Consider the following 26,155-nt stretch of genomic DNA (forward strand, 5'->3'; position numbering starts at 1 on the left):
GTGTGCCTTTTTTAGAAAAATAGTAAGTGCCCGACATTGCATTACATTTCGCAAATACCGGTATATGTTATTATTTTCTATTCCACTCATTTCAATTTTTTGCCGGTCCGCGAGTACATTTTATTTAATTTTACTGGTCGTCCAGGAAGGTTGGGAACCACTGTTTTAGATGGTATTAAACAAAAGTATTCATTTAATTTATACAGAACTTTTTTTTTTATAGTAAAGGAGATTAAAATATAGCAACTCATGAAAACTCAACTGCCATTCAAGTACTTCTGGAAATCTACTCGTGAACCCCTGGGGGTTCGCGAACCCCAGGTTGAGAACCCCTGCGTTAGCAGATACCACATTGCGACGGACACTCTCCGTGCTAGAAATGCCTCGAAGTACATGATAAGCAATATTGTAAGAAATTTTACATATATATATAGCAATAATGCGTCCGAAATATAAGATTTTTCACTACTGTGGATATTTTTTTTATTGTAGTAAGGGCTATAAAGTAGACAGAATGGCATTGGCGTTTCGAATCGAAATCAACTTTAAGATCATTGGACAGAATACACAGAGATGTTTAGTAGGCTTAACATGTTCAATTACAGAGCTTGGTGTCAGGCAGTGTATCCATCAATAACATCTTACTCTAAATACACATGCAAACGTATTTTTTCATCTTCAACATGCTGTCACGCTTATTAGAATATATTTCCCAAGTGTAAAACGAGCGATGAAGGCCTTTCGCAGAAAGGGAAATGGTCATTGATAGAGAATGGATCCGACATACAGTTCCCAAGTCAAGTTTATTTTTTCTAACCAGTAAAATAAATAATACAAGCACAAATTGCAAGAAAATGATAATTTACACAGTTTTTCTGGGGAAGGAAAGAAGCGGGGAACCAAAGCTGGTCATCGAACAGCGACACCCGAGGTTCTAATATCTAATTCAAAAAGTTAGAATTCTGTAGTTTTGAAACTACTGATATTGACGGCGAGTACCGTATGAAATATCTAACAAATATTTATTGACTGCGATACATGAACAGTATAAGCGATAAAAATTGAATATCCTTATGGATCAATTTACGAAATCAAGACCAATGATCTTCGAATGCAAGTTGGAATCATTATTTGTGCTGAAACCGCTTGCTCAAATTTATTCATCTCTACTATTATTTGCCCAGTTGCGTCGTGAGATTCATGAAGAGACGACCTTGTGAATTTGCATTGAATTCCCACCAATTTTACCGTTTTGCCTGAGCTATTTCTCAACAATATGTTTGCATCAAATATGATAGTTGCGTATGCATTGTCCAGCCGTACAAAACTTCATAGGCAAATTTATTCTAGTCGTTTTTCATTTGATATTTTCAACTCTTGGGCTTTCCAAAATTTGAACCGTGTAGCGGTTGTGTAGCGAGTATATGAAGATAATTACTGTGAATTTGAATTCTCTTAACCACTTAATAGTGCATGAAATTTGCCTGAAACAAGGTCTTTGCCCGGTTGCATTTCCTACATGATAATTTCATACAAGGTTCCATGCTAAAAAGTTGATGACTTCTTTCCCACCACCTCACTCAAGTGTTGCTTTCTTGGTTAGTTAGAAATCCGGTTTCATCACATGTACTTGCTTTGGGGTTTTAAGTTTATTTCGTATCTGCTATTTGGATCATTTTGATTCTGCATCTTTACAACATACGAATATTTGGCATTACAATCTATTGTTTGCTGATTTCATCTCTGATGTTGTTAGGTTGGAAACACTCCGCTATGTAGGCTACGTATTAATAGTATATAATAGGGTTCATCTATTCCTTCACCATAATCGGATAGGTATATATTGATTTGAAGACGAAAACGAAAAGGTACAAACGTTTAATACAGAAAGAAATGCGGCAGTGCTGAGAAAGTTTGGTCATCACAGGCTTCAAAGCCCTACACCTCCAATCATACCCTTGACTTTATGAGATAACAATTTCAGGAAAAGATTATCAGCGGAAAGTGTAACGTCGAGTGGGCACCTCATTCAACGGACTTAAAAGTTCCTTAACTGCGAATGTAGCGAAAGTCAGTGAAATCCGGACAAAGATTTTGCGCAATGGATGCTGATATGCCGAGGAGGTTGTTTGAAACATAATTTCGTCCTGTTCTTTTGGGCCACGCTGTACTTGGACAGTTTGTTGTTTTGTCCCTTTACCATACTTCGGATGAGTTATTCACAAAGTCATAACGGACTGATGTAGTTCGAATTTGTGTGAGATCATGCGCTTAGAGATGGTAGGACTCCTTCTATTGCAATGTGGTTCATGTGTAATTTGGGTATCATAACAACAAACAAATATTCTGTTTTACCTGACATACGGTTTCTAAAGTTTGCTGTACCTAAAATAAATTGATAATAACTATTGCCATATCACGAGACGTTAGGAGCAGGAACTGTCTCATTGATTTTATAATAAAATTGTCTTGAGCTATTTTCGAACGTGACTACGCAATAAAGTATGCAAGCGGAAAGTTCGATTAAGATAGACTGGCTGACTGACGCATCCATCTACGTAGCAGTCGGTAACCAAAAATATTTGCGTAAAACGTCAAATTGTAGCTGTCACGTATACGACTCTTGTTGCTTCGAGTGGCGCATTCATGACGGAGTCATTTGTGTGAATAAAATTGTGCAATGTATTGTTTTAAATATAGGTAAGTTGTCGCCACCCGTTTCACTTCCGGATCAGTTGTGTCACTTTTGTCATTTACCGAGTTGAACATGCCGTGGAAAATCTCTCCTAAAAAGAGCATAATTAGCATCAATTGGTTACGCATATTTCTCTACTGCTTACATCTTTTGTAAAATAGGAAACTTTGCCAGATCATTTTTCTTGCTTAATTAAAGATTTTATCGCTTACCCGACCGAACTTCTTTCTGAGAAATAAATTTCTCAAAAGCATAAAGACACATGGATCAATCACATATTATTTTCAATGAGCAAACCCTGTCACACGTTAAGTTGATTGATCGATCCGTGATCTATTTTTTATATAGAGAAAGGGATTTAATTGTATAAAGTTTTATATATAGATAATCAAGTTTTTATATATCTTCTATTTTAGCAGCAGTAATTAATTTCTAACAAAGTTCATTGAAAAGGATTAAGTTCAAATAGAAATATTTTAGCATGCGAATTTCATATCTTGAGGAGAAAAGAATCTTATCAAAATTATAAAAAAAAATGATAATTTTTACATAGCACGAAATTACAAATGCGTTTAAAATAAATATTGCAGATGCCCCATCCACCAATCCAATATTCACTACCAACGATAGAATTATAATGTGTATGTTCGTTGCTTTCATTGTTGTGTTTTATTCATTACATCAATGTCTTGCGACACTTTCAAGAAATAAATTGTGTGCAAATTCAAAATGTTTGAAACCTGTCCAAACTTTAAGTGACGGGCAGATTCCATGAAATTAATGTAATGCCGGAAGTTCAAAAATATTTCCAATACAAGTTATTGTCTCAGTTGTCTATGCACGCAACATGAACATTAATTATTAACAAAATATTTGAATGATATCAAATATGAAGTATTGCCAAATAATGAAAACACTCATAATTTTACCCAAAATCTCAATGTTACTATCTCATTCAATAGTTATTTTTTAATTGTATAGTTTTTCTCATTCCACAGCGTGTATATCGGACAATCATACGACGGAACGTAAGGTCGATATTGATGGAGTCTATCACCTATTGATGCAAAATACAAAATGAATGTTCAAAATAAAAATACCTTGTGTATAATAATTTATTTTAAATATAAATGTATAAATTGTATGAATAATTATAAATATTCTGGATACGGATTTTATTTATTTATCTCGATTTAACTACTTTTTATTCAATTCAGAAAATATCTATGTATGATAAATCGATAATGTCGTATATTTAATCAATGCAGTAACATACTCATTCAGTCCCAACATTGTTTAAAAATCGTCAAGCACAGATTTTTGAACTCGCCACTTTGATAGCCATTTTAGTGAATATTTATTTTTGACTCGCGCTCAACTAAGTTCCATTTGACCCATGCCTAAATAGTTCAGGTCACGACTCACTTGCTGACTTTACATCATTGGAAAATACCTATACGGAAGTCAAGTTCTTCCGATTGTTATTCAACTGTCATGTGGGTTTACATCCTTTTATTTTTGATGGAAGCCATCATTCAATGTCTCGACTTCCTGAACTGATATCAAAAATACCTCCTGAACATTGCTCGACTATGACGTGATATGTTACTTTGGTATATTAGGTAGCGTGTAAAGTTTAGACTTCTTCTAGACTCTTCGGTTAGACTGATCATGTCACTGACAAATCAAACTGTGATGATTGGTTCGGATGAGAGTGTCAATCATATCAGTCTTGACAATAAGAATGAGGGAATTAAAGTCAAATTTGAAAACAAAAAAAATTGTGTCGAGTAATATATATATAATCTGTGTTGTTCTTTCTTTCTTTAAATGATGGCCACCATCGACTTGGATACTTTATATTAAAGATAGACGAAGAGCAGTATAATCAAGTTGGTGTATGCAGCAATGTTAAAAATTTACTGAAGAAGCATGCATACTATACCGTCTGACCTTAAAATGATTAATTAATAATTGGAAAAGACGATGTCTGCCACAAAGCCAAGTGAAAATGTCTGATGAAAAAATTGACGCACGCTTCAGAAATTGACATAGTTTATTTTAAATAATAGTTCTAATTTCTGTTGTGAATTTACATGCTATTTTTGAATCATATAATGAAAAAAATGCCTTGAAAAATGTATACTATTTAGGGACCTAATTATTCTTGGTACGTTTTTTCTTATTTCCAAAATATTTTCCTCATTCTCTCGAAGAATTTTTAGAGTTTATATTGGTATGGTAAAGAACCTGGTATTGTAACGCAGTCACAGACGGGCGAGAAAACGGACAAGTTGACAAATTTGGCTAAAAGTGATGAATTCTGTCTCTGACATAACAAAGAGTGACAGAGTTTTGTTTAGATAGTCCTATTTCATAAAGTCTATAATTAGAAAACCTCCAGTTCAATTTTATATCAAAAATCAATTCTTACATAATGCAAGTTTCTGCCAAAAAAGTGTAAAATACAGATGTTTCATAATTTTTCCGAGCGTTTGTGTTTCGCATTTCTTCCAAAAAATCTTTTGCCTAAATAATAAATAGAGCATTGTAGCTTGCGTGTCAATGTCAAAGTATGATGACTGGTCATGCAATTTTTATACACACTCTCAATGTTGCTATAGATACAGTCTCAAATTAAAAGTAAATTGAAGGCGTTCTTTGATGTAACTGTGTACGCACGATGCATTCAAAATGTAATATCTTATCAGAAACAAAATAAAACTCCAGCAGGTCACTTTGAGGCAGTCACGGACCAGTGCAAATGATCTGTTTTCACAAGAAAAACGCTCAAATCAATTTCCCACAAGTATAATAGCGAGGCAGTACTAGTGCATAACAGTGCCGACTGACGAGTGATCGCATTCGTGCACGTATTGCGACAATCAATATTTGTTAGATTATAAGGAAACAATAGAAATGAGTGGCGACTTGCTATCATAATTCAAATGATGAAAAGGCAGCATAACAGTAACAAGTGATATTTAAGGTGCTTTATATGTTTAATATTATAGAGAAATTATTTATAACTTCAATAAAAATTGGCTTAATTTTAATAAAAATATATTAGACAAATATCAAGATGATGGAAGTAGATTTGAATTTGTCCGGGTTAAGTGAGGAGGAATTACTTCACATAAAGGAAGTTTTATCTCGAGACCGACTTCTACAAGAAAATAAACAATTTATTCAGTAAGTTTTGGTAACTTTACCAATACTCTGGCTCTGAAAATAATTCTTATATGGATTTTATTAAAATGAAAATAGGTAAATTGCGGTTTGTTTGAACATCTGTAATATATTTTGGTGTGATTTCATGCCATACGTTGTGTATTTTATTGGTTTGAAATGTCCAATTCGACAAAATATGAATGAATTTCCTACATAAACGCTAAAAGAAATTCAGTATTTCGAATATGAAAATAATTCTTTTTTCTGATTAATCCATTGCAGTATAATTAGAATTAAATTAAATCAAAAAGTTTCCAGTAATTCAAAGAATTCGAAAGTCCGATTCCCTCTATGAGATTTAAAGCGCTGTACACAATCACGCAAATAATATTTTTTGTCGATGAATTGCTATATGTGTTTTTCATTACTTAAAATTGTAACAGATAACAGGAAATAATATTGCGTTTAGTATATATGGTTGGTAACTTTTATTTCACGATCGCGCATATTCATGTTCAATTATGTTGAATTCAACTTGTAGGAGTGCACGATTCTCGTGAATGATCAATGCTGTGTATTTCGTGATTTATATAAGCATTCTACAACATTCACCTTAACTGTGAACTTTCAGTTCTATTTTATTGATATTTTGTCTAATTAATTATTATAGACCATTTGAATACTTTTCCCATTCATGTTTACTTCTCGGTAGTGACGTAACTTGTGAGTCAATCTTTGCTGACGTTTGTTTGTTGTAACGTGTATTATTATACAAACATCAGGCAATCTTCTTTTTCTCTCAAAGAATTATATTTCGACTGTATCAATTAAAATTATTTACTCGCAATTTTTCATGTAATGCTGTTTATATTATACAGTCCAACAATCAACAATAATGTACGCCAAGATACCATAAAAGAGTCATCTGTAAATCAAGTTGTAATGGACGAAATTGACCGAGTTAATAGATTATCACCATATTGTAGATCAGACAATGGAAGTATAACACCAGTGTCTCAATCTAAATCAGGTGAAATTAGAACCTTAATTTATTATAAGTACTCTGTACGTCACAAATCGTTTTTAATTATTTTCAATGTCTATGTTATTGATTGAAGATATGGTGAGCAAGAGTAAAAGTAGCAAGATTTAAAAAGAATTGTTGATTGATCACACCCTCGGAATTAGAATTTTTAAAATGAACAATGAATTACACAGTTGTAATTGGTTAGTGGTCACGACATGTAATAAATATCTGTGCAAGTAAATGACAACTTTTGTTATCTGGTCTAGACTACCGCCTAGAAAATATTTTACTATAGTGAATGTCCAGACGGAAGCGTAAACCCAGATAATACACACTCTTGACTACTGCATAAAATAAATTTTCAAAATTGATCCGAAGTATCAAAATGACATTTTTCTGGCACGACTGCCACCTGGTTATCATGGCCTTAGCACATAAAGGTAAAATATTACGCAACGCTTTTTGGCAATTTCTTTTAAAAGCTGGTTTGATGGATTTGTTGGTGATTTTCCTCTCAGTGCTTATTATACAAACCTTTGCGTACTGTTAATGTCACGCTAATTTTTCGATATTTTCATGCGTCAAGTTTTTTAAAAATAAACTTATTCTTGTTCTGATGTCAAACAGATATGTTCCCTATTGAATTTAATAAAATGAAATTATTGGATTAATGTATTCGAACAACCGGCCACCAGTGACTCTATAGATCAAAAGTGACCGTGAAAAAATAAATTAAGATTTTGCAGTCAGGCATACGACGAATTAATCAAATTGTTAGTGTAATCATTTATTTATGATGCTGATTTTTGTGAACTTCACAAGAGTCAGAGGATAAATTTTGACAACAGCACAATCCATGTTATATAAAACGGCGTGACACTGCTCGTTAAACTATTACTGGTTATCGCGTCTTCCTTCACGTTGAAATGCGTTTTTTCACTCTTCTTTGACTCTTTTTCTTTACTCTGTATGTGCACCTTGAACTTTGGCTCATCGTGCTAAGGGTTATGGATACGCTTGCCACCAGCCCACCACACCTATGATTACCCTGCGTTGGTTGGTAGGGACGGAATCCGTGGGGGATATTTGTCTCCTCGCTGCCGTAGGGTAGTTCACGTAAGCGCTGATCGGTTACGGCTTCCTCCACCATCACGTCATGCATCCGAAGAATATAACTGACAAACTAATTCCATACCCTACGTGGACTGTTAACCGGGCGAGAGGCCGTGGTACGCCATATGATTAAGCCGTCTAATCGACTTTCCTCTTTCCCGGGATAAATATGTAAATCCTATCCTATCCTAAAATATGTTATATATATTATGATGCCATGAATCACCAAGTACAGCAACACAGGAAATTAATATATATATATCAATCAGGTGATCAATTTTGGATCCAAGTTTTGATTCTCCACTCTTTATTGAAGTTTTTCAATTGAGTTTGAAAAAATATCTCCCGAGAAAGAAAGTGAAAATACCTTCTGTTATAATTCTACTGCTTCTGCCATTTTCACGATTATCGTTTATTTTCAGATGTTGAATCATCAGCAGACGAAACATTCTTTTCTTCGTTTGCCGATATAATTTCCCGCGGAATGGGAAAAATGGATATTAGTGGAAATGACAGCAAAAAACATAACACTAGTTTGTCAGCATTAGCCGAAGCGGTTTTTAAAATTAACACTCCCAAACCGGCTTTTACTTACAGCCCACGTGAAAGTGTGAAAAAGAAACCAACGCTTCTCGAACTTGCAGCAACGAAACGTGCTAGCAATCCAGCATCTGTTGAGTTGAATATTATTCCAGAAAATGAAACCTACCAAAGAAGACCTCGTGGTAATGCAATGTTCCAATCATTACCTGCTAGTATTGTAAAAACACTTCCTAGGAATTATAAAACAAACGACATGCCCACTCGGTCGAGGAGTCTTGGTGTTGCAATGCCTTCCCCTAAGCACAAAAGAAAGTTCAGTGGTGACAAAAGCCCTGCCAGAACACCAACGAACAATCGACGAGTAGCCACCCTCGAAAGACGAAAGGTTGCTACTAATGTTTTGGAGAACAAAACGCAATCGTCTCCACAAAAAGAGGTACAAAAAACGGGGACGCCCACGCCCCGACCAGATTTACTACCCGCATTATCCCACATACACCAAGTTATCGTGTCGCCCGCTAGTCCAATGGAAGATACCAGGATACCAGAAACTATATTGGAAAGAGAAGAGTCGATAGCAAATCGTCGAAGCCAAGACAGTGGAATTTATTCTAAGCCTGAATATTTTATGAGGAAAGACGATAATGATAGTCCATTGGAAGACGAAACAGATATTGGTGGAACACTCACATATGATTATGAACCAGATACGGAATCGGTATACGATTTAGACTCGAGAAAATTTAACGCAAATGACTTTGAAGACGTCGGCAGTTTATATTCTTTCTCATCACCATCCGCTGTTCATTCCCCAGTACGACACGGTGGCACCGGATATATACAAGATAGTTGGGACGATTCAGATGCGAGTAGCGGCGTCTATGTTAGCCACAAACTCGGCATACGCAATTCTGGTAATAAGAACAATCATTTGACCGAACACTCCACAACGAACGCCGAGAAACAGCATTGGACTAAATCGCGTGGGAATAAACACAGTAAAGATCGTCGCACCTTATCTGATGGTAAGAATTATATCCTTAGCCAAAATGTGTATGCATGCGCTTTTGTATATAGAGTTATTCAATGATGCTTCTCGCTATTACTTATACTTCATACACACAGATGTACACAATGGAAAACTGGCTTCCATTTTATATATGTCATAAATTTTATACTTTAAAGGCAATGACATAGTACCGTACCGTGTTTATTCGTGTGATCCGTCGGCTTTTTGAATAAGTTCTATTAAAAATCGATTATTTAAATTCCCCGGAGGCGACATTTTATACTTCATTAGTCAAAAGTATATTTGACAGCAGAATAGACTTGTTCATTGAACAATATCACAGGTCACAGAAGAAATTGATTTTAACAATTATAATTTCGTAATTCTGTACAGCATTTCTCAGCTTTATATTTTGGCCGATTCCCTCCCTTCCACCGTTCATTAACAACCGCTGTTGAATTGAGAAAATAGTTAAGATGGGGTTAACTTACAAAGTGATATTCGCCTCTGTTCATCTGTCGCTACCTATTGACCATGATGATGCCCAAATTGTCCGCAATTAAATTGATTCTCATCCCACGAATTTTATACATCGTATATAAAAAATGATAATAAGGATATCTATTTTAAAATATGCAAAAAACTAGCATGGCATGCTAATCGGTCCCATCTGGTTAATAAAGAGTTTAATATCTTCTGATTTGCAAACAAGATTGGAAAAAAATAAAATTCGTTTACGGAATATGTTGCACGCAATGAAGTAGTGGAAATTCATTTTCTAAACATGCTATTTGGATACAGGCCAATTGAAAATGAAATACGATATGTTGCCAATTTATTCCGCTTGATTTTCTCACATTGAAGTTTGAAATAGAATACAATAAGCAATACTATAACACGAATATATAAAATAAAAATTGAAAAGTTATCTGGTAAACTTTGCATTCTGAACTTATTCGATTTTGTTTCATTTTCAGCAAACTCGTTAACGCGTTCACCGGGAAACTCACCGTCGATGTCGCACCGAAGTTATTCTAATTCCGGTGCCTCGTCACCACAGGTAAAATTTTGTGAATATTATAAAAACAGACTAAACCGGGGTATATACGTAAAAATGTGCGAGAAAGTCAGATAAACATTATTGTGGTAATAAATTGTTTTTGATCAAACGAAGTTAAACTTCATTTTTTTCGAGAACTCATATGTCATGCCAACATATGAGATGTAGGTAGGCGATGCCAACGAATTTTAATACACTGCACAAACTGCGCAGATAGATAATCAATACTTGTTTACTCTCGTTAATAAATATTCTTGACATTTGCTCACGGTTTATGACATATGAAGACAATTCATTGCGTGATACGGTATTGTTGTGACGTAATCAGATCTCATGCTTCCGGAAATCGAGACCAATTCTAGTTTACATTCATAAAAAACATTTTATTAAGTAGATTAAATGAATTGCTTCAGGAAGAAATTCCGTGCCACGAAAAACAATTTCATGTAGGATGTGTGAATCTACGAAAGTAAAAGTAATTAACAGTTTGATAATTTCCTTTAGATTGAACACTTTGACACGATCGGAAACCTTGAAATTTCTCTGATTTATTATTCTGCCGACAGTTTAGCGAGAAAAAAAGGCGGCAAATCGAAGATACCAGTTCAGGGAACGTAGGTTTTTTTTTATAACTATTTTTGATACATATTGGTCGGTTTTTACTTACGAGGTAAATATGTTTAAATGATCAACTTGATTACCAGCATGTACTGTGGGGATTTCTATAACGCGGTATAAATTAGCTAATTAATGATGAAAATTATGATTTTACAGAATTACAGAAATATCGTCCTGGAAAAATTAAATATATATTGTTTTTTCTTTTATTTTTATTACTTAATTGATCATTCTATTGACAGGAAAAGTCCGAACGAGAAAAACTGTCACGTGTTGAGTAGAAGAGAATACGTGGAAGTAACTGACGCTAAGCTGGAACTTAGCAACGAAACAAAAAGTGGTGCTCCCCCTGAAAAAGATGGTGAATTACATCTTGTCGTGAAAGGAGCAAAATTTCAAGACGACAAAGGGTTAGTAAAATATACCAAAAAAGTTTGATTTTGTTAAACCATAACAAAGTGTGTTTGAAAAACATCTGCAGTGAACTATGACGTGGTCACGTAGTAGTTAGTTTCTTATTTTTTATACTTCGTGTTTTGAAGTCAAGCAGTCTCGTGCTAAAAATACAAAATCATTCCCTTATGTTCTAGACATTCTGGAGACCGCGTCCTCATGACGTATAATTGAAATAAACCAGACAGTTGGTGTCAATTAACGATAACGGAGACAAGAGACTCGTCTCAACTAATTTAGTTATTCACTGGAACCAAATTGAAACTAATCTAATTCATTTTCACAGAAAAATAAGGACACCGAATACATACGTCAAATGTTATTTATTGCCTGATAAATTTCATAATTCGAAAATGAAGAGTGGAATCATTAAGAAAAGCAAACAACCAATGTGAGTTTCTAAAGTAGTTCCAATGCAAAGTCATTTCAAGATCATTAAAAAGATTGCACGATTTTTCGAGGCAAATCAATTACGCCTTCTGTGAAATTAATTTCCCTTAACTTGATCAAACATTACTAATTTAATAATTAAATTTTTTTGGCAATTCTTCAATCAAGTATTTACCAAGTATATTCAATGGACATGAAAATTTTTATATTTGTATTTGGGCGAGAGTAAGCCAAGTTTTTGGTGTTGATCTTGCTCGGGTAAAACAGTAGCGATCTATTGATTCGTTCCAAGTGCAAGCGCGTATTCGATTGAAGTCGATACAAGCGATGTTTTGCAAAAAATACAAATGATTTCCATCGTCCTACCTCAGTAATGCTTATGTTGGAAATCACTTGGTGCCATCGGTGTGTGCCAGGTTAGGGTACGGCCATAATTCTATTCCGATTTTCTCTATTTTAGTTCTATTATGAGTTCGTGGACTGTCTGTGTTAGTCAAGTGAATATCCCCCCTGCCCATAGGTTTCAGTCTCTTCATACAACTTGATGTAAATTAGTTCCCTCCATATTGGTACACATACTTCTGGAGCGCTGTTGAAATACGAATTTTTGAAAGTTTTTTTACTTTTTGCAACATTAAGGTAATATAAATTTAGATCTTATACTTAAATAATCTACAAAAAGATTTTAAATTTTTTAGATGGGATCACAAGTTCATTTTAGCTGGTTTTACGCAATCAGAATTACGAACAAGAAGTTTAGAAATTATTGTTGGTAGCTGGCATTTTAAAAAGCAGGAAGTTCTCGGTGGTGCAATTTTATCAGTTGGACAAGGTAAGATAATATTTGTTTTTAGGAAACGATTTACAAAGTTTACCTACATTACTTATATATATATATATATGAGTAAATATCGAAGACTTTTGCATTCGGTATATTTGATAATGTTTGTACTAAAGCATTCACCCTGTCCATAAATGCAAATATCTGACGGTACTGTGCATAAAGATCTGTACATCCTAATGTTAAATAATACTAAAATAACTGGAAAACACAAAATCGGAAATTATAACCTGGAAAATGAGAGCCATGATTCCAACGTAAACCATATTAATTGAAGTGGGACCAATGGTTCAGGAGCTAGCGCGATAGAATATATATATTCTTGTCTACCGAATCTTATTTTAAACGTTATTCCAAGTTTTAATCAAAATCGTACAGTGCCATCGTGGTTGTATTTGGAACAAAAATTGCAGTTACTCATTTTTGAATGGCAAAGGAAGACATCACCGACATTCCCGCATTTGGCAGAATTTGATGCAACCTTTTCTTTGTTGACAGGCGGGCCAAATCAACCATGGATCAATTCGTCAAAAACTGAGTCATACGTTTGGACAACCGCATTACAAATATCCGGGAACAAAGTCAAGTCATTGCTGCCATTACGAGCTAATATGAAACCGACTTATTTATAAACTAACCTATCACAAATCTTTATAAGTATCTGCTTCTTTGCAATTTATTCTCAAAAACGGCCTTTAACAGTTTCGTACTAATTCTGATACTGCTGTATGGCAACTATACGACTAATAATAAATGTTGAAGTCTATATCCGCTTGTTTAGTTCCATGTAACGTGTCTTTTCATTTATTTATTTATTTTCTTTATATTTCATAGATACAAGTAATTGCCTTACCCCATTTTGCACATTCATATGCAACCAACGCATATTTTTAATTCAGTTCTGTAAGTTTTTATTATGTACATGTTGATCATGACTTTTTTCAAATTATATAAAATACATTAAATAAAAACTTTCAAACAGCAAATATTTGTGTCGGTGGTAATTTAAGAAAATAACAGCATTATATAATATCGAGACTTTATTGTGGACATAAATACCCTCATCCTCACAGATGACATATATTAGGTTTTTATTTAATTTTTCTTGAGTGAGAAGGGGCAATATATTCGGAAATACATTATCGGGTTTTCAAGAAAATTAAAAAAAATTTCAAGATGAAGATGATCAGTACCATCAATAAAACGGATCTTAGTCACTAGACAACATCAGAATGGAACATACAAAGCCGCGTCATTACGACAATTTTATTATAGTAATTGTGTATGTGTGTATTTGTCGTTGCTAAGGGTGGGAATTACAGGGAAAATACTGTAACCGTTATTCGGGTAAAATTAACTAAAGCTGGGCGTTTGGCGTAATAGGTGATAATTTAAGCTTGTTGGGTCCCAACGGTTTCGAAGCAACTTTGCGTGATCTTATCGCTCGAAATTTATTCAGGGGTCAAGATAGTTTCATGGTCGTTCATTTAAGAAAAAAACGATTCCGGTATTAAATGTCATTCATGTGGCCTTTAGTGTTAGATGTGCAACTTGAGATATCAAAAGAAAAACAGCATTAACTGCGATCAAGAGCGACTAGCTCTAACAGTTCCGCGCGATGTGATACGAGTGTATCATGAGAGAGTATATTCAGCACGACCGTAAATTGTACTAATTCAAAGCGTTTGTCACTTCACCCCGAAAAAGTCAATATGCTTTTACAAAAATTCTTTTACAAAAATGCGCATTAAATGACATTGAATAGACGATCCTGCAATAAAATCGTGAACAATATATTCTAACTGGGAAATTCTGAACTTGTCATTGTCAAATTTTGATGATCACCAACACCGCACTGTAGGCCTACTTCAATTATTTTCTGCATTTTCTTGTGCTTACCAATTTCGTTGGTCATATTCTGTTGAATTAAACGCTACAAGAGATAAATTTGCGATGAAATATTCATTTTTGAGGAAATTGCACAGAATGAAGGTGATTTGTGCTTGAGATGTCAGATAACGGTCAAAATAAATCCCAACCGTTAAAACCATCAAAATCGGTTGATCGATTAACTGGTTTACCATTCCCAGCCCAAAATGATGCAAAAAATCGTTTGATTGCTTGTTTAGTGAGTAATAATTACTATCTTCTCAGTTCGATGAACTCCATATCTATGTCAACGAAGCGTCTTTTCTAATAATTTTAATACAAAATACATTAGGAATTTTGGACTAGATGGTATAGTCAAGATACAGCTTCCGTGGACAACGCCATAAATACACATCAATTAATTTAAAACTGCCAACTAGTATGTTAGCGGAAGCCGGAACTTTCGGTCATTTTATTGGAGCGAATTTAATTGATCACGTGTAAATAAAGAAATCGCAAATATACTTCTTCAATCTTAAATTCAAATTTTTAAAATTACCATTGTCTGTAACAAGCGCTGTTTCTTTGCTAAAATACCCGACCATGGCTATGAAATGTCACACATCCTAACATAGACATAACTTCCAAATATAATTAATTTTAATACAAGACCGCCACGATAACTTGAACTCGTCGTTGGGCTTGGTTCTTTTTATGTCTGGTACATTGTCAAAAAATATCGAGGATGATGAAATCGGTTTGTGCACTACATGTTTTTGGCAATTATATGCCCTCTCAACACACTGGGCTCAACGCCTCAGTGACGTTTAAATTAGACTTACGACAATAATTGGCAAACGTAAACAGACACTTTTGGGAACACGCGCAAAACTAATCAGCATCCTAAGCGGAGAAATGTGCTGTTCGATTGTTACCTTCGTGTAAGATTGGCTTCGCCGTACATGAATTATTTCCTTTTAGGCTGTAGATTTAAGTTTTTGTTATCACGAGCTTGGATCTATTTAATTTATGTTGTCGATTTGTAAATAGGTTTTACGTTGTTAATTTCACATCCAATAGTCTGAGACAATAAACTCGGTTTGCATGTGATACGTAAACAAAAACAAAACAAACACGGCATGATCCAAATAGTTATCGTTCTTTGAAAATCCCCGAGACATGACTAGTTTGGATAATCTCATCTTATCAGAAAGGTGTCGGGTCAGTCAGGTTACCCAGTGGTGATTATGATAAGGTCAAATCGTGGTCATGTGTAAGAGAGTGTTAGGGTTGTTTCTCAAAAACAATGTAATTCAGATGTTTTGGTAATTCCGGTAGACATGAACGCTTGATTGAAGTTGATTTTTTAGTTTTGTGAATCGATTTATAGTCTATATTTCACAGTAGTCTGTTCAATTTATTTCCACGTTCACCATGATCCCATGGACCCGGATTTTAATTTTAATCGCTTTGACTCAAGCTGCAATCGTTGTAACAGGAGAGGCATTCAAGGTACAGCGTTCAATTTTTATATTACATTATCGTATACTAAAATGGCAAGCCATTGATTTTGTATTGAACTTTTGATTGGTTTTTACTGGTTAGTTCATATGCGCCCCATAGTCATTTTGAAACTAGAACTTATGGAGTTTGCTCAATTAAACCTCGTGTCTTAAATTGGTTTGGTTTTCTTGAAGCACCTATGTAACGATTCATCTCGTTGTTTACTTAATAGTTTTTTTTAATTTCTACGAAGGTAAACAAGCTGGTTTTACGTAATGGTGACACGGAACCGAAAATTAATGACAAAGTTACGACGAAAGATCATATAACTAAATCGGTGAATTATTTGTTGTTCGCACTACCTTACATGGGTGATGTTATCGTTATTTTTCATACTTATTATTATCGTGTCTTGTTTAGTCTATTTTTGTGCTATCAATTACCCACTGATACTGATATGATATTGATTGATTACCCACTCAGTTACAGCGATTCATAATTGATGGGTCGCGAAAAATGGAATATTACCATGGCCACCAAACATTACTGAATGGCACATGAAATGTTAAAATGATTGCGTATATCGAATATATATCACAAATAGAGCTCTCGTGACTTGTTAAAAACAGCAAATTTAGAGGGAAATATTGGGCTCTGCAGGACTCGTGAAAATCTTAGCCCCTAATTTATTTTTCAGTACTAAAAATTTACCATCTGTTGACCAACTAAAAATGAAGTTCATTAGTTGGGGTGAGATTTTTCTACAGCAAGAGCGATTTAGTAAATCTATCAATATGTAAACTACCGTGTCTAGAAACAATTGCAACAGTGCACGAATGTCAAAGCAGTATTCAGAATACGTCGATGACGAATCTGAAAAAAATCAAAGTCTGGTCCACACGACGTTGTAGAAGTTGTCAATTACAATTACAGTTAATTTCAAACCTTCTTTACAGGAACACGCACCAGAGAAATTTGAAGACGGGAATTGTTTACTTTGCGTCCTGTTTGTTAGGCATGGAATGGGTGATCTCAAGAAGCATGGCAATATTACAAAGGTATGTGGTTATATCTTAAATTGTAACACTGGCTGATGGGCAATGGTACAAAAAGGCTCTTCGTCTGCGTTTCGGTCAAAACAGTTTAAACGTTTATAACCTTATCGGGTACTACCAAAGTATGTGAACCAAGATGGCGGACACCGGAACGTAGATGTGTACCAGGTTAGGCTTAGGCCATAATTTTATTCCAATTTTCCTTATTACAGTTCTGTTACGAGTTCGGTGACTAGCCAAGCGACTCCCTTAGTATTTGTACCTGAAATTATGGCCTAACCATAACCTGTTACACATACTACGTTCCGGTGTCCGCCATCTTGCGTTAAATATTGCGAGAATACACCCGATCGGTCTATCAGAACGATTAGTAGATGAAGTTGGTCGTTTAACAACGTTAAACAATTAAATACAGTTTAATTCAAGAGTTCTAGGTGAAATATTTATGAAGTTATTTTTTGATACAGATCATCAAGTTGATCGAGAATGCTTGTATATACTTGCGACTCGAGGCACCAATTGTATGTAAAGGAGGTGTTGATGTTTTCGGACAGCAAGCTGCAATGCTTCTAAGAGAGGTTTTTGAATGTCTAATGTCAGCCGTATAAGGATAATTGAATACATTCTAAACTGTCACTATAAGCACCCAGAATTTGTCTGGAAGCATTATATCTAAAATAGTGTTTTTGCTTTAAAATTGTTAGATAGAATATTTCAATGTGTACTGTGCAGTAGAGTAGCATTTGCGTTCTTGGTCCCCCGTATGTTAGTTTTTAGCAAGTTTATGTCCCGAACAAATCTTTACGTGTTTCGTAGGATTTATGATGAAAACATTAATTGGCGATTTATACCCTACTTCCATCCTTTCACATCTCCTTTCTGGGAGATGGACGTGCCATATTCTGACTATTGTACATACGGCCTCTGTCTTTTGTATTATATACTAATATTTTACTCATATATTTTCGCTATTTCATGTATGTTGTCCTATTATAACGCAGCGGTTCTAAACTGCTGTTATATATACTTATGAATTGTGGTATATCTTGACTAACAAAGAAAAAGAGCAACGAGGCGGCTAGTGAAGTTTTTTAAATCATACAGTAAAATCAAAGTCCTTATCACACTTTTGACACGACTAATACTTGTTATAAATTCTGACTGTTATCGACGGCGCGGGTGTCATTTATTGTGCATGTTGCACAAATGTCTCGTAGGCCAGTAAGGGCTTGATGCAGATTCTGTTGCATTTTTGTGGCAAATAGAATTGAATGAATGAATTAAACTGGAAAGTAATTTTTAAGGCTTTTCTTATGGCCTTTCTTCATTTTCAGGTGGATCTGTCTCCAGAAGAAGTATGCTTTCTTGCGTTTCCTGACCAATGCTCAGTATCGAGAATCAAGTCATCATCACAAGATTGGAAAATCGATTTACCTCCATATTTGTCACCCAAGGCAGCGTCCACTGAATCCAAGATCCAAGAAGACAACGTACTAAAGGTAGCTTAATATCTCTGTACATATTCACGTTTACTTGGGAAAACCTTGAAACAGCCTAAATTCAGTATTAAGAATTCAGAATTTAAGTTACTCTCACGTGATCTACAAATCCTTTATAATCGGCTCAAGGTTTCGCATTAGACTCGGGACGAAATGAGAATTATTACCATATTTATTCAGAACCGGGATATAGAAGAGTGTTCCAGGAGTATTGATTTAGAAATGCTTTTCAATATGAACGTCATACAGCAACTTTGCGAAGGCATACTATCACAATCTGTGATTTTTACAGTTTATACATTAATCATTTTTAAATCTCACAAGGATCGAATCTAAACTTGAACCCCGCCCTTTCAAACTTGTAAAAAATCACATCCAAGCTTCAACTCTCAAAATCCCTCATTTTAATTTACAATTAGGTATAGACCTACTGCGTTTTTTTTTATCTTCTGTTGAGCTCATTTTTTTTTGAATATGTTTCTAGGTTCTGCACATCTCTGATGTTCATGTTGATTTGAAATACGTACCTGGCGGAAATGCTGAATGTGGAGAACCGTTATGCTGCCGCGCTAAAAAAAAGCCGAAGCAGGGATTTTTGTCAAAATTCGTTGGTAACTGGACCAGCAAAGCGTATTCCATGGCGTCAAAATTTTCACCAAGTGAACACAAGACAGAACCTGCCGATGGGGCAGGTTATTGGGGTGATTATCGGGGATGTGACCTCCCGTCGTGGACATTTGAAAGTATGTTGGAAACAATCGTAAATGGTTTAGTTGATAACGAGTTCAACATTAATGGATCTACATCAAATACACGACATATCGATTACATCATTTGGACCGGCGATATTGCTTCTCATGACATATGGGACCAAAGCCAATTAAGTCAAAAGTTTTTGCTCAAATATATGACAGCAATGCTACGAACATATTTTCCTAATACAAGAGTGTTTCCAGTAGCAGGAAATCACGACTCGTTTCCTTCTAATAACTATCCCCCATTTGGAAACACCAAAGAAAGTAGATCATCGAGTTGGATATACGAAACTCTTGCTGAAGTGTGGTCTCCGTGGTTGCCAGAACATGCTTTGCGGGTGAGAACCACTTGCGATCTTCAATGTAAACTTCAGGTTTTATGATTTAACATTGGACATTAGACAAAGCCATGTGTCAATTGTTGTTTATTCAGTTTGTGTCATAAGACGGTATAGAAGAATTGGAAACAAGCTGGCATTAGAAATCGGTTGATCAATATTATCTATTCTATCTAGTGTTATTTAATGGCTTAATCTTATTGAAAACCATACAATATTTCAGACCGTCAAACTTGGAGCGTACTATACCGTTGTGGTTCAACCCGGTTTTCGTATAGTTTCCCTCAACACGAACTTTTGTTACAGCGAGAACTGGTGGGTGTTTCTAAGCTCGAGCGAACCAGCTGGTACGTTTTATATCTAAAAATAGTTTTTATCATTTGCTTGTAACAGGTAATACGTATGGTTGTTTTACAGGTATGCTGAATTGGTTTGTAGATGTGCTGAGATCAGCCGAAGAGATTGGGGAAAAGGTACACGTAATTGGACATGTGCCACCCGGTCGCTACCCCGACTGTCTGCCAAATTGGAGTGAAATGTATTTCAGGTAACTACATATCATTTTTATTGCAACTCATCTGCGCTCGTTGCTACTAGGTTGTATTACATATATATATTGTGATAGTTGAAAAATATTTTGCAAATCTTCGTTATTTCCTGACAGTTTTTATTGTCTTACCTTCTTTTTCGGCATTTTATTACAGAATTATTGAGCGCTTCCGCAACACGATAACAGGTCAGTATTTCGGACATACACACTTTGACGAAATTCAGTTATTTTATGGGAGTGGTGATGAACCTGAACCCATATCTGTTGCTTATCTTGCTCCCAGCGTGACACCATACGTTGACATGAATCCAGGATTCAGGTAATATAGAATCTAATAATCCTCTATATCGAGTTCAGTAGACTAAATAGTTATATTTGAAGTAATATAAAGCCAGTTTTTTTTATTCTGATTTGGAGTGTCCAACATTAACCGGCAATTGTGCACTGCATTGATTTTATCACCGACGTGAGAAATATAAAGAATACCGTCTGTTAACTTTTAGTTCCGATTTCAGAGTGTACGATATTGCTGGGTTTTACCCGAATAGTAGTTGGTCGGTTCTAAATCATCGAACCTATGTGTTAAATTTGACTGAAGCAAACCATTCAACTAAGGAGGCCCCCAAATGGAAGCTGGAATATGACGCTCAAAGTGCGTTTAATTTAGAATCTTTATTGCCACGAGATTGGGGTAAACTTGTACGCAAATGGAAGGGATACTTTGAATCGGAAAGAAAAGGTAATCCAATGGAATATGTATCTAAAGTTTTGATAGGAAAGTTCTGAATTCGATGCCAGATGAAATTTAATATTTTACCTCGATTCGTGAATTCGATCAAATGTTTTTTTAACGAAATATTGTTATGACATTAAAAACAAAATGCCACCGTTTTAGGCGACTTCAGCAAGCAATCTTCAGCTTATTTTTGAACTTGATTGCGTTATCGGAATTCGAAAATGGAGTCTTGCAGCCAAGCAACGCCTTGATGCTGCAAAAGAAAACATTAGGAGTACTGCAAATAAATTTTCAAAAATGAATATAGGTCCTATACTTGTTCTAGACATTATTTTATTTAGTGAACAACTGTTTAGTAAGTGACCTTGTGATTATTTATTCTAAGGCTTATCACGTTTAATTTCTGCTTCAGGCACTTCACCAGCGACACTTGAAAAATACGTGAAGTTTTATTCGAAAAGCAGACTTCATGGGTCCACCAACGAGGCGTCGTCGCAAAATTCTAATCTACCATGTGAAAATATGGCTTGTGCAAGAAAAATCGTCTGTGATATTATTAAAAATCGTCTGTGGCAGATATGTTTAATGTAACGTCAAACCCGTCATGTAGATTTTGGCATAATGGTGCAGTCTCTATATTTTCTACGCAATAAATGTCGCATAGATTTACAAACTTTGTAATCGAGTTAACTTTTCATCTAGTTGAAAATTAGCACGCAAAATTTAAGAAAATAAAATTTGAACACTCGATTCACAAACTGAAGCTGGTTATAAAATGTTGACACGTTCCAGTGTAAGACTACACGTTTATTTGCAAGGTCTGAAACGGTTTCCGCACTGTTATTGTTGGTGAGCGTGGCCTTGGGCAGTTTTAAGAAACCAACATTGCGCACTACAGAATATATGAGATTACATTCGGCCCGCTCTGTAGATCTGGTATTATGATTGTGAACACTGCATTGTTCGCCGAAGTTGATATTGAATTCTTTCGGAAGTCAACAAATATATTGATGCATCAATTCATGAATTGTAGTTTATATAGGTCGTCATGTGTGAGGATACCGGTTTTGTAATACATTGTATTCATGTAGATACGAGTAGTGCGCTGATAGAGAAATTAATAGCCCTTTTCTGTGAAACTCTATGGAATTCCGTATTGACTTCTGTCCCTGATGGGCAACAACTGCGTATGAGATATACATTATAGAACGAGTGAATAATGTACTGTTTCTAGTCTACCAAGGGATGTACAATGTTCAGGTTTGCTCAGAATTCCTACCTTTCACTTCAGGGAAGGCCAGATTTTTTTCACTGCCGGTACCCAAATAGGGGACTGACTAAAAATAGGTACTTCTTTGGGCACTCCGGAAAAAAGGTAAAATGGGCGTACTAACTTATTATTATCACCAATAAAAGAGCGAAAAATAAAAATATTAATCACACTAATCAGCTTGTGTGAATATGCGATAAATGCACTTCAGTTTATTGGTGATATTTAAAAATTTAAATTGCTGCCAGTAGGCACCATCGATTAGGTACTTAATTATGCACTTCGGGTAAAGCCTAAAGATTAATGGGATTATTAACTTTCACAAAGATAATGAATTAGTTAAAAAATAGTTTAATGAATTAAATTTTGAACATGCGAAGTGAAACAAGTAAATCCAATAATGATATTTAAAACGTAGTATAATAAATACCACAATATTAGTCATACTAGTCAATATAGCTACCTAGCTCAAAACGCCAAGGTTCAAAGAGTTAAAGCAATGGTGATACGCCATTGTTTGAAAACAATATATGTCTCAATCAATTGCAATTGTCAATGCGTTCAGGTTACTACTTGATTTAGCCGTTTTTTTATCCTCTTCGGATAATTGAACTTTATTAAATCCTATTTTTATCATTTTTCACAACTTTTCGTAACAAATTAGCAATGTAAATCATTAAGTAGTATTTTACGAGCGTATTTCATTATGTCCTTTTAAAATGTGAGATTGTGGACTCTTTACAGTTCCCGTTAATTTTTGGATTGAGAGCTGTTACGAAACTATTCACCTGCGACTGTATATATATCGACATCAAGTTTTACGCAGCCTATTTACAGATTAATTCTCGCTATAAATGTTCAAAATTTATTAATTTTAAATTGATTTTTGACAGCACTGTATGTTTGTTTTGTAAAATAGTATACAGTCTCCCCAATCACGATGCCCTGACTATATCAATTAATCGTGCCCTCGAATATCACTGATATATATTGATCCCATTGTGTTCAAGCCAAATTTTTCTTATTCTGCAAACGTTGAATTTCAGTTCTACAAATTAGAATATCTTATTCGATTTAGATGCAAATGACAGTAAACTTTTTTATCTTAAGTCTTCGTGATTTTGGAAGTTATGTTTCACTCCGAAGTAAATCCGACACATAGCGCTTTGACAATTACTTTCAGCAAAACCATCTAGACTGCAATTATAACAATGTCTTGTTTATAATAAGAATCGTTTATCCAAAATGGCAGCCATTTATTTCTTTTTATTCTATTTCGTATTGCGTTTCTTTCAATAGTCAGCCAATTTCATTGTGTATTTTATCTACATACAAAATTTCATAAAAATAAAACCAAAAAACAAATATTGATTCACGCTCAATATTGAATCATGCAGTTTATGAAATGAATCAGAAAGTATGATTATGAGTGCTTCACAGCTCTCAGGTTTCGCCGATATATGGTAGTGAAAATATAATAGAGCGACATCAATATTATACAATAAATGCTTCGTTTTACCAAAGAAAGTACTTTTCCAGATAACAAAACTTTATTAGATGTTCGTTTGCTATGTGAGTTTGATAAATGCTATGATTAAAATACTTAAAGTCGTATATAATAGTTTTATATGCAACGCCCACTTTCCTATTTTCCAAAGTACCTGCAATTGGCCCGAAACCAATTTAACATTTTTAATTGAAACTACTAGAATCAATTGTATACATCGGATATGAATGTAGCCTATATCAACTTTGTAATCAGCTAAACCGACAATAAATCAATCGACAAAAAACAGCATAAAATATGGCCCCGGATATCTGTTATGACCAATATTTATTTCATGACCTCTTATTGGCGTTAAATCCCATTTTCTTCTAAGGATATCAAGCGCGACACCGTCTGATACTACATTTTAAACCCCATTTATTGGTTTACTCATTGCACTTAAGATGTTCAACATTCAAGTTTTGTAATGCATTTAACTAATTCAGTGTATTTAACTAATTTATTGTGTTTTCAAAAGTTATTACACCCACTTTCCCCTTTTTTCGAAATGTCCAATCAGTCGTGCCTGCCGGTACCAATTATCATTCCTGAATAAAACGGCTAGATGCAAATGCCTTCATCGGACATTCCACCGAATTCGACTATTTTTAAGTAATTCATTATATTTTACGGTTATTACATCCATTTCCCTTTATTTCGAAGTGCCTAAAAAAGTGCATACCGGTAACAATTTATTATCCTCAATTACCTGTACTAGACTCAATTGCATTCATTGGATATTCATCTAGGCTAATCACTGTGCCTAATATTATTACTTTCTGTCTTTTTTATTGGTGATAATTTCCATTTTCTTTATTTTTCGTAGTGCCAGAATATGTGCCTAGCATAAGTGGTGATAGAGCGCGTGCGCTTCCTTGTAATACTACGTTTCAAATATTATCATTGTGTTTACTTGTTGCAATTTCCGTTTTCAATATTTAATTTGAATACTTCAAACTAATTCATTATCTTTTTGAAAGTTATTACGGCCATTTTACCTTTTTTGCGAAGTGTCTAAATAAGTGAATAAAAAAGTGCCTACCGGTAACAATTTATTATTCACAAATACCACTACTAGACTCAAGTGCATTTATTGGATATTCACCTAGGCTAATCATTTTGACTAATATTTTTATTCTTTGTCGTTTTTTTGGTGATAATTCCCATTTTCTTTATTTTTCGAAGTGCCTAAATATGTGCCTAGCATAAGTGGTGATCGAGCGCGTGCACCTCCTTATAATACTACGTTTTAAATTTCATCAATCGGTTTACATGTTGCAATTTGCATGTTCAATATTTAATTTGAATATTTTAAACTAATTCATTATCTTTTTTAGAGTTATTACGCCCATTTTATCTTTTTTGTCGAAGTGAATAAAAATGTGCCTATTTTTCAAGTACCTACTTTCAGTCCGTCCCCCCGAAGGGAAGTTCAGGAAAAGATGTGGCCGTGATCGTTCAAGGGGAACGAGCGTTACAGACGAAATGCACACACGTATTCGTGCACACTGGTAACGAATAACTTCCAACTGACGCGGTTCGTACTTTTGCAGTAAATTTGGTCGTGTATAGTGTGGACATATGATATGGATATGGTGGATTACGTAAAGCATGATGTTGTGCAAAGAAACTTAAAATTTGTGGATCTCATACCCGCTGTGAAACGTTCCCTACAGGAGTATTCATCGCGGGAATCTACGCAACCGTTGCGGGCAGTGGTTTGGGTGAACAAGAACAGGTGCTTAATATTGTCGCAATGCAAAATGTTGCGATAGAAGTCAGTTAAGAGGTTCAATTCATGCCGTGTATGTAGCGCTAAAGTCGATCGTGGCAATTATTAGAATAATTGGTTACAGTAATTTACAGGAGATTGTTCGTTATGCCTTCTTACGCTAAATGGGAAAATACGCTGGCCACAAAGCTTCTCAATATAAATCCTGATTGTGCTGGAAGAGGCTTGCCAGTCCGAAATTCTTATCTGATGTTATTCGATGCAAATGATGGCCAATTAAAATGCGTGAGTCGTAACTTCATGTTGAATTGTATAACCCAGATAGACTACGATAGAATAACAGAAGTCACGCACCATTGAATGAAGGTTTGTTGACGTCATG

The 26,155-nt window shown here is 34.9% G+C and overlaps 3 protein-coding genes across 6 annotated transcripts in view; all 3 read left to right on the top strand.

The window, feature by feature from the left end:
• The window catches only part of LOC120342475 (ketimine reductase mu-crystallin-like), a 111,508-nt gene that overhangs the window by 83,100 nt on the left and 2,253 nt on the right, over positions 1 to 26,155 (top strand). The window contains exons 1-2 of one of the 3 annotated variants that reach the window (XM_039411312.2): positions 25,506 to 25,779; positions 25,908 to 26,058. The exons of 1 other annotated variant lie outside the window; for it this stretch is intronic. In XM_039411312.2, the coding sequence (XP_039267246.2) occupies positions 25,628 to 25,779; positions 25,908 to 26,058 (303 nt within the window). In that variant the 5' untranslated portion in view covers positions 25,506 to 25,627. Of the gene's footprint in view, positions 1 to 25,505; positions 25,780 to 25,907; positions 26,140 to 26,155 lie in introns of those variants that run through there. One more of the 3 variants, XM_039411313.2, reaches the window with a different exon arrangement.
• Positions 5,566 to 13,890, top strand: LOC120342582 (uncharacterized). 2 transcript variants are annotated; one of them, XM_039411468.2, is made up of 9 exons: positions 5,566 to 5,684; positions 6,745 to 6,896; positions 8,429 to 9,574; positions 10,536 to 10,618; positions 11,123 to 11,232; positions 11,479 to 11,646; positions 11,976 to 12,080; positions 12,778 to 12,911; positions 13,419 to 13,890. In XM_039411468.2, the coding sequence occupies exons 2-9, from the start codon at positions 6,809 to 6,811 to the stop codon at positions 13,550 to 13,552; spliced, it is 1,968 nt and encodes a 655-aa protein (XP_039267402.2). In that variant the 5' UTR covers positions 5,566 to 5,684; positions 6,745 to 6,808; the 3' UTR covers positions 13,553 to 13,890. The 2 variants fall into 2 exon arrangements, with proteins under 2 accessions (XP_039267402.2, XP_039267401.2); XM_039411467.2 differs by lacking the exon at positions 5,566 to 5,684 and adding an exon at positions 5,693 to 5,887.
• On the top strand, positions 16,019 to 21,890 carry LOC120342597 (sphingomyelin phosphodiesterase-like). Its single transcript, XM_039411508.2, has 11 exons — positions 16,019 to 16,301; positions 16,546 to 16,629; positions 17,249 to 17,350; positions 17,815 to 17,925; positions 18,682 to 18,846; positions 19,331 to 19,939; positions 20,163 to 20,286; positions 20,357 to 20,486; positions 20,644 to 20,808; positions 21,005 to 21,228; positions 21,638 to 21,890. Exons 1-11 carry the CDS (start codon positions 16,224 to 16,226, stop codon positions 21,814 to 21,816), a joined length of 1,971 nt encoding a protein of 656 aa, XP_039267442.2. The 5' UTR covers positions 16,019 to 16,223; the 3' UTR covers positions 21,817 to 21,890.

Source organism: Styela clava, chromosome 3, assembly GCF_964204865.1.
Source record: "Styela clava chromosome 3, kaStyClav1.hap1.2, whole genome shotgun sequence".
NCBI lineage: Eukaryota > Metazoa > Chordata > Ascidiacea > Stolidobranchia > Styelidae > Styela > Styela clava.